A 7,423-nucleotide genomic window follows, 5' to 3' on the forward strand; every position below is an offset into this window, starting at 1 on the left:
TGGGCTGTACAGCAGAGCGCTGTAGCATAAGTAGCTGTAACCGGTCTGCATTTATCTGAGCGGTTCACTGCGAGTAGTCGAGAAGTACCTAGTTTGCTTAACAGTTTGGCACAGAGCTACCGTTGGATTACAAAACTTAGAGGGTCTTACGAGAAGAGAAAACAGTTAAATTGCAAATTTTGCAATACTAGGTACAATTTTCTGGTTTAGTTTATCATGTTGCATTTATAGAGGAATGGATGTTGTAGCGGTTACATGCTAGCTGACGTTAACTTTGGCTAATAACCTTAGTTTGCTTGGCTGGATTTTCCGAAAAAAATTATCTTTGCACCTCTACTGAAAAGCAGGTAACGACGAGACAGGTCACCTCGGGATACGTGAATGATAAAGGTAAGCTTAGACAGAAGAACTTCTGTTATTCAAACAGTGCTGTCATTTTGTTTTATTTGTTCTAGGAAACCGCTGATGCTCTGTTTGCTTGGTATTTAAATGTTTGTTCATCTGATGAACGCACGACGTGGCGTTTAACTCAACCTTAACAACAAGTATGTTAGTTTGAACTCCACATACTTCACTTGCTGTCACTATGGAGTAGATAATTCCGTTATAACAAGGTTGAAGTCAGGGATATTGGGACAATTTTGAAACTTCTTTTAACTCTCCTGTCCTCTATTTAAAACAATTAAGACACATGATGTCGTAATCAAACAATAAAGATGCCAGCAAACCAGTTCCAGGAAAGAAGGGTGTATCAAGCTTCAAGGTGGAGTAGTTAAACTTGTGTATTTACTTTTGGCAGACTGGAAGATGCTATGACTTATTGACGTTACTGTGAGTATTGTCGCTTATCTTTTCTGTCATGGAGTCTGCTGAGGTCTTAAAATTTTACTATCATTGAACACAATTGCTAAGGATACATTACTATAAAAATATAATGCTTGGTGAAATCCTTGTAGTTCATTATGCGGATTAATTTAATGATCTACCAAGATTTTATTTTCTAGCTAGCAGTGAACTAAAGGCAAATCCAGACACAAAGGTTTTATAAGTTGATATTTTCCATCATATTGAACGCTGTTTTTACACTGTCCCAAGTGACCTTAATTATTGCAATTTAGTTCAATTTTAAAAAAACCTTTATTAGTCCTGCAAACATTTTGACAACAAGAATTTATTGACTTTGTTTTCATAACTAAATTAAAAGATGATGTAGATGGCAAACACTGAAAAATAAAAGAATATTATCTTGATACATAAGGCCCCAATGAATAAAGATAGAAGTATGATGGCAGAAGAAAGCAGGATGAATGTGTAACAGAGCATGTTACCGTTAACAGCTCATAGCACCAAAACTAAGATAAAGTTAGCAAGTTTGTGCTCTTGTTTTGTGTCTGATTGTGGAAATGAGCCATTAGTTGTCTGTGCAGCATGGTGGTAGATCCAGTGGTATTTGTTTCTGTGTAAAGAAAAGTTTTTATTTTCACTCTTTGGTGAAAAAATAAACCCTCTTTGTTTAACAGTGCTGTTCAACCTTAAACCCCAATCACCCTGAATTTACCCTATCAGGGTTTTTCCTGCATATAAAATAATGAGGTGGCTGCCTCCACTTAAGAAACATCTGACATCATGAAATGTGATATTAAATGACAGGGAAAGTCTCAAAAAGTATGTGAATACCTAAAATGCAAAGTAATTTGCTTGTAAAGTGTTTGCTTGAACGAGTATAGGGCACAGTTTACATTGGTGACACATGCACATTTGTGCACACAATCAGAATGCTACTACCTATACCAAAATATAAGCCAGGAACATCACCATCAAACATCACCAGCATCATATGTAAACATTCTTGTTTTGTTTTAATATCTTTGCCTCACTTAACATTTCTGTATCTTCATCCAGATGAATGGCCAGGGTGAACACTCCACTCCGATGAGGGTGCTGGTGACAGGAGGGACAGGCTTGGTGGGCAGAGCCATCCAGCATGTGGTGAAAGAGGAGGGGGTGGCCAAGGAGGGAGGAGAATGGATATTCCTCTCTTCCAAAGATGCCGACCTCACGTAAGAACATACATCCTAATATAACGCATGCTTTAAAGCAAAAAAGTCTCTTTTATTGAATGATCAGTAGTTTCAATTCAGAGGCACTGCAACTTATTTACTTATTTGCAACTTATTATTATAATCAGTATTTCCTCAGACAAATACAGTCGAACTCCTGCACAGTGTCTAAATAAAATAAAAAAAAACAACATTCCAGGACCAAAATTGTGGTTTTGTGAAGCTTAGACAGTGTACAGGAAATTTTGATCATTAAAAACAAGATGCATCAATGGTTTGGTCCGCAGGGAGAGTAAATTTTATAAAAGGTCAAATAATGTCCATGTCTAAACAAAATTACAGTTTCCTCAGTGATTGTTTATATGAACAATTTGTTGTTCTTACATTTCTCTTTTGGTATGCTCCTGGCTTTCATGAATTGTTTTTTTTTTTTTTTAATTCCTTAGAGTCCACCTATCCTATCTGACCCGCTTAGCGATGTGTAAATTACCTGGTGCATAAAATACCGGTTCAACAGAGTAAACACATTAATAAATATTCAAATTTTCTGGATAATATCACTGCTATCAAACTCAATCTTTAAGTATCTTCCGTAAAACACAACAACAAGAAAGTTAAATAAATGTGAAGATATCAAATTATACTGAACAATGTAAATAGCTTTGGCAATAATTGCCTGATATTAGGTGCAAAAGAGGTTTTTTTTAATTTTGTCATAGTATAGTAACAGGCTTCAATGTTGTTGCATCTTTACTGGAGTTGGATCAGTTTTATATTCTGGACTCGTAACAGCCCTTGTCCCTAAAGCTGACACTAGCATGCATTCAGCTAACCTTGTGAAGAAAAAATATGCAAACTTTATCTTTGGTATCAGTGTCTGCACTTTACTCTCTCTGTGTTATTGTGGTGTCTTTGCAGGAACATGGATGAAACAAGAGCTGTGTTTGAAAAACATAAGCCAACCCATGTTATTCACCTCGCTGCCATGGTTGGCGGGCTTTTCAAGAACATGAAGTACAACCTGGACTTCTGGGTGAGATGGCATAAGTGCTCTATAGTCGCTGTTAATAGAATAGAATCAGTGTTTGAAAAGGTTGATCTAAATAAATCAATATAATTTTTATCCATGTCGTTTCTTATACCGATGTGTCTCCCCCTCCAGAGAAACAATGTCTACATCAACGATAACGTGCTGCGGGCAGCGTTTGAAGTTGGAGCAGTCAAGGTTGTTTCCTGTCTGTCCACCTGCATCTTTCCTGACAAGACCACCTACCCTATAGATGAGACTATGGTAAAATCACGCTCATTTGTTTTCTGTTAGCATGATCCTATAAAATTGTAAACAGTGACCAACAAAATTTCTTTTTACTAGATCCATAATGGTCCCCCTCATGAGTCAAACTTTGGCTATGCCTATGCAAAGAGAATGATCGATGTTAATAACAGGTAAAAAGTCTGTTTTTCTAACATATTTGTTGAATTCAAGCTTTGCATTGAAGAAGAGTTGTGTTTTAAACAGTATGTATGTTGAACAGGGGTTACTATCAGCAGCATGGGCGCTGCTATACTGCTGTGATTCCCACAAACGTGTTTGGGCCTCATGACAACTTCAGTATTGAGGATGGTCATGTGCTTCCGGGTCTCATACACAAAGCTTACATTGCACAAAGTAAGTAATTTTCCTACATGTGTAATGTTTCAGTCTTGATTGACCATGTGTACCGTTTTACCCTATCAATTTGAAATACATCTACATCATCATTGTTGTTTGGTTCTTTATTGTGATGAAACATTAAGACATAAATTTAGTTAGGGCTGAGTCATTAACATGTTCTTCTTAATACTGTTGTAGAAAATCAGAATAAGACAGGCGCATTCCTCAATAAATACTAGATCCAAAACAAACTCTTACCAAGAGGCAAAAAATGTTCCTACAGCATCAAGTACTTAGCGTCAAGTGATAATTCAAGCCGACATGAAGTCTGAGGAAGAACATGTTGGCTCGAAACTTCTCTTGTTTGAACTTCAAAATTTGTTATTTTCTCATAAATGTATGACTTTTTAACTCTTAAATGCTGACTATGTTTTTATTGTGAATATATGACTTTTTAATTGCAAAGATTTTGATTTTTTTCTTCTTCAAAAATTGACGGATACTCTTAATTTTAAAGCTTTCAGGATATCCCTAACACAGTGTTGTTCATTATGTCTCTAATTTTTGTTTAATAAACAACAAATGCACATCTTATTTTGATGTCAGAGCAGACAGCGCCCCGCACCCCCAAAGATCTTATGTGCCCTCTCTTGGGGTGCCCAGGCCCCAGGTTGGGAACCAATCATCTATATGTTAACTAAAGGTTAACTTTCAGTTAGTTAACTATTTTTTACCAAATAGCTATGCTGATTTTAGCATACCTTATTGTAAAATGTAAGCACTTCTGTTACTTATTGTAGTTTTAGTATTGTAGTACCGTTTCATCAGTTAGTTGGATTAGCTCACTGTATTGGGCCAGTAGTGTAATGTGAAAATACTTAAAAATGTTTATTTGTTTGTGTGTACTATCAGAGGAGGGAAAGCCCCTGGTGGTCTGGGGCTCTGGCACTCCCAGAAGACAGTTCATTTACTCTCTGGACCTGGCTCGGCTCTTCCTGTGGGTCCTGAGAGATTATCCAGAGATTGACCCAATCATTCTCTCTGGTGAGTCTTCATACACAGCACATCACACAATTAAAGATAGATCAGATGCCTAATAATGCCTGTGTTGTGTTTGTGTGTCTGCAGTTGGAGAGGAAGAAGAAGTGTCCATCAAAGAAGCAGCAGAAGCAGTGGTGGAAGCACTGGACTTCAAAGGAGAAGTAGTTGTATCCTATTGAGTAATTCTAGTACTTCTGAAGTTTTTGAGGTGTTTGACTTGGAAAAGTTTTTTTTGTGTGTGCAGGAAGAAGCATACGCAAGGTTCAGTCCCGTTTTATGTGTACACACTGTTTTCATGCGTGACGCCTAGAGAGTTCTGTGTTTGGTTTTCCTTGACAGTTTCGTCTAGTTTGATGCCAGTAAAGCAGATGGTCAGTTCAAGAAAACTGCCAGCAATGCAAAGCTTCGACGCTACCTGCCAGGCTTCACCTTCACACCCTTCAATCAAGGTGAGGTGGACTGATCATTTGTCATCTTCACGTCATCAGTACAGACATTAAACGTTTTTTAACCAGTTAAGCATATTTTGATTACATCTTTCTCCTCGTTTCTCTGATTTCCTCTTCCAGCTTTAAAGGAGACTTGTGATTGGTTTGTGGCAAACTACGACTCTGCGCGGAAGTGAAACCTGACAATCAAGTAGGGTTGAAAGTCTGTCGATCCAAAGCCTTTTCTGTTTGGAGGTGACAGGAGTATAAGAGATGATGGCGCTGCTAATAGTGGAGACAAGTCAAAGGAAACTCAGTGGTTCATCTGCACAGACTGACTGACGACTGTTACTGAATGAAGTCTGATTCTGTCTGTTTGTGACATCAGAAGGATAAAAAATCTCACTATGAAGTCAAATCTGCATCACTGTCATGTATTTTATTTTAGAAGACATTTCTTTAAAGGGATTTTAATATAAAAAGTATTTCTAGACATTGTATTTTACTACCAATGTGTCAAATAATGTGTAGAAACACTTTGGTGGTCTGACATTTTCATTTTTCTTGTATTAATTTTTTTGTCCAAGGTTTTATTTCTGAATTATCTTTATTTTAGAAAAGTTTGGGGAGTTTTAAGAAACTTGGAGACACCTTATGTAAAAAAAAGAAAGATTTTTGGTCTATTTTGTCAAAATGCTGGTTTGGGTGATTTGTAATGAAGTTTACTGGCATCAAGCTAAATAAATATGTTATACCTGTGATGAGTCGTCCAAATTGTTATACCCTCGTGTTTTGCTTACAAATGTATATTCTCCCTTGATTTGTTGGAGGCCTCCATCTAATGTTGAACCATGAAGGGTGTAGTTCTCCTCTACTCGAGTAACTTCCCCTTCACTTAATAAATGTCAGGAAATGCTTGAAACTGTCACCATCATGTAAATAATTTCAATTTTATCCACAGAACAAAAGTAAGTCTTTAAACATCACAGCAAATTAAATCTTTTTAATCAGCAAACTGCATCATATGCAATTTAAAAAAAACTGTCTATATTTTTACATTTTGTTGTAGAGCCTAGAATTCATTGTTTTGAGATTTTGTGACTTGAGACAACACTGTCAATGGAAAACATATTGGCAACCAAAATGATGACAATATTTTGATTTGTAATGCCCTATTGGATTACGGAGGCCAATAGCACCTCCAATGTTGTTTTAGTGGCAGAACCAGTAGTGGTGGGGCCGATCAGGGCCCCCTTAATCTGATTTGCCTCCCAGAATCCTTTAAATTATTGTATATGGCTTGTCAGCTATTAACTAACCATTTAAACATACAAAATCACGAAGTATATCTTTACTGTCATAGGATTGGTTTTACTAACTTTACTATCTTGAAGGTGAGGCATATGAAAATGGCCCCACCATCCTCAGTGGGTAAAGTTTGGACACCCCTGCCTTAGGGCTTATAGTTTTATTGATTTGGCAGAACAAATTCCTTTATTTTCTTCCATTTTTTTGAGGTACAAAATTTTCTGTGCATGCATATTTTATATTTCATGTGTTATCCATTGACTTCAATCTTCACTATAAATGTTAAATATCAATAATACAAGTTAGGGAACAACAATAATACACAATACAACAGTACACACTAAATTCACAATATGTTTCATGATATTCACTCCATGATACAATTTTATCAAGATTTGTTAGGGTGTTCTGGTTTTTCCAAGGACAAGATTTTATGTCAATTCATAAACTGTGTTCCTTAATTTAAAATTTTTGATAAAATCTTCATAAACAGTGACTATAAGAGCTGCTTGGGGATGCACAATATTGGTTTTAAATCTCAGTCCTCAAACACAAAATTCAAAGTTTTAGGATGAACAAATTAACACATTTCAGTCCTTAAAACAGACTTTTTGAGTGCAAGGAATCATGTAAAATAAATATTTCAGCTTACGTAAGTCTGTTTGTCCAGCTTAAAACTCCACTAACTTGTTTCTTCATATGGACAATATTTACAGCTGATAGATCTTTATAGCCAATATATCTGCAGAAATTTTCATATCTGCAGATAGTGATATCATGGCAGTGATATCGTGCATCCTCAGAGCTGCTGCTTCAGCAACTTACACCAGACAAAAGTAAAGAGCAGATGGCAACATCTGCTTTTAACAAAAGTAACATTGTGGTTTATATTTGTCAAATTTGTTTAAATTGTGCACATTTGCATTATTTTT

The 7,423-nt window shown here is 36.3% G+C and overlaps 1 protein-coding gene across 3 annotated transcripts; it reads left to right on the top strand.

Annotated features, from left to right (window-relative positions):
* Nucleotides 1-5,942, top strand: LOC121511814 (GDP-L-fucose synthase-like). Of its 3 annotated transcripts, none has more exons than XM_041790625.1 (11): nt 1-191; nt 345-390; nt 1,903-2,060; nt 2,979-3,093; nt 3,223-3,351; nt 3,433-3,506; nt 3,596-3,729; nt 4,627-4,758; nt 4,843-4,922; nt 5,105-5,204; nt 5,325-5,942. In XM_041790625.1, the coding sequence occupies exons 2-11, from the start codon at nt 382-384 to the stop codon at nt 5,378-5,380; spliced, it is 987 nt and encodes a 328-aa protein (XP_041646559.1). In that variant the 5' UTR covers nt 1-191; nt 345-381; the 3' UTR covers nt 5,381-5,942. The 3 variants fall into 3 exon arrangements, with proteins under 3 accessions (XP_041646559.1, XP_041646558.1, XP_041646557.1); XM_041790624.1 differs by having other exon boundaries at nt 348-390; XM_041790623.1 differs by having other exon boundaries at nt 1-390.
* The last annotated feature ends 1,481 nt before the right edge of the window (nt 5,943-7,423 follow it).

The sequence above is a fragment of the Cheilinus undulatus genome, linkage group 7, assembly GCF_018320785.1.
Source record: "Cheilinus undulatus linkage group 7, ASM1832078v1, whole genome shotgun sequence".
NCBI classification, from domain to species: domain Eukaryota; kingdom Metazoa; phylum Chordata; class Actinopteri; order Labriformes; family Labridae; genus Cheilinus; species Cheilinus undulatus.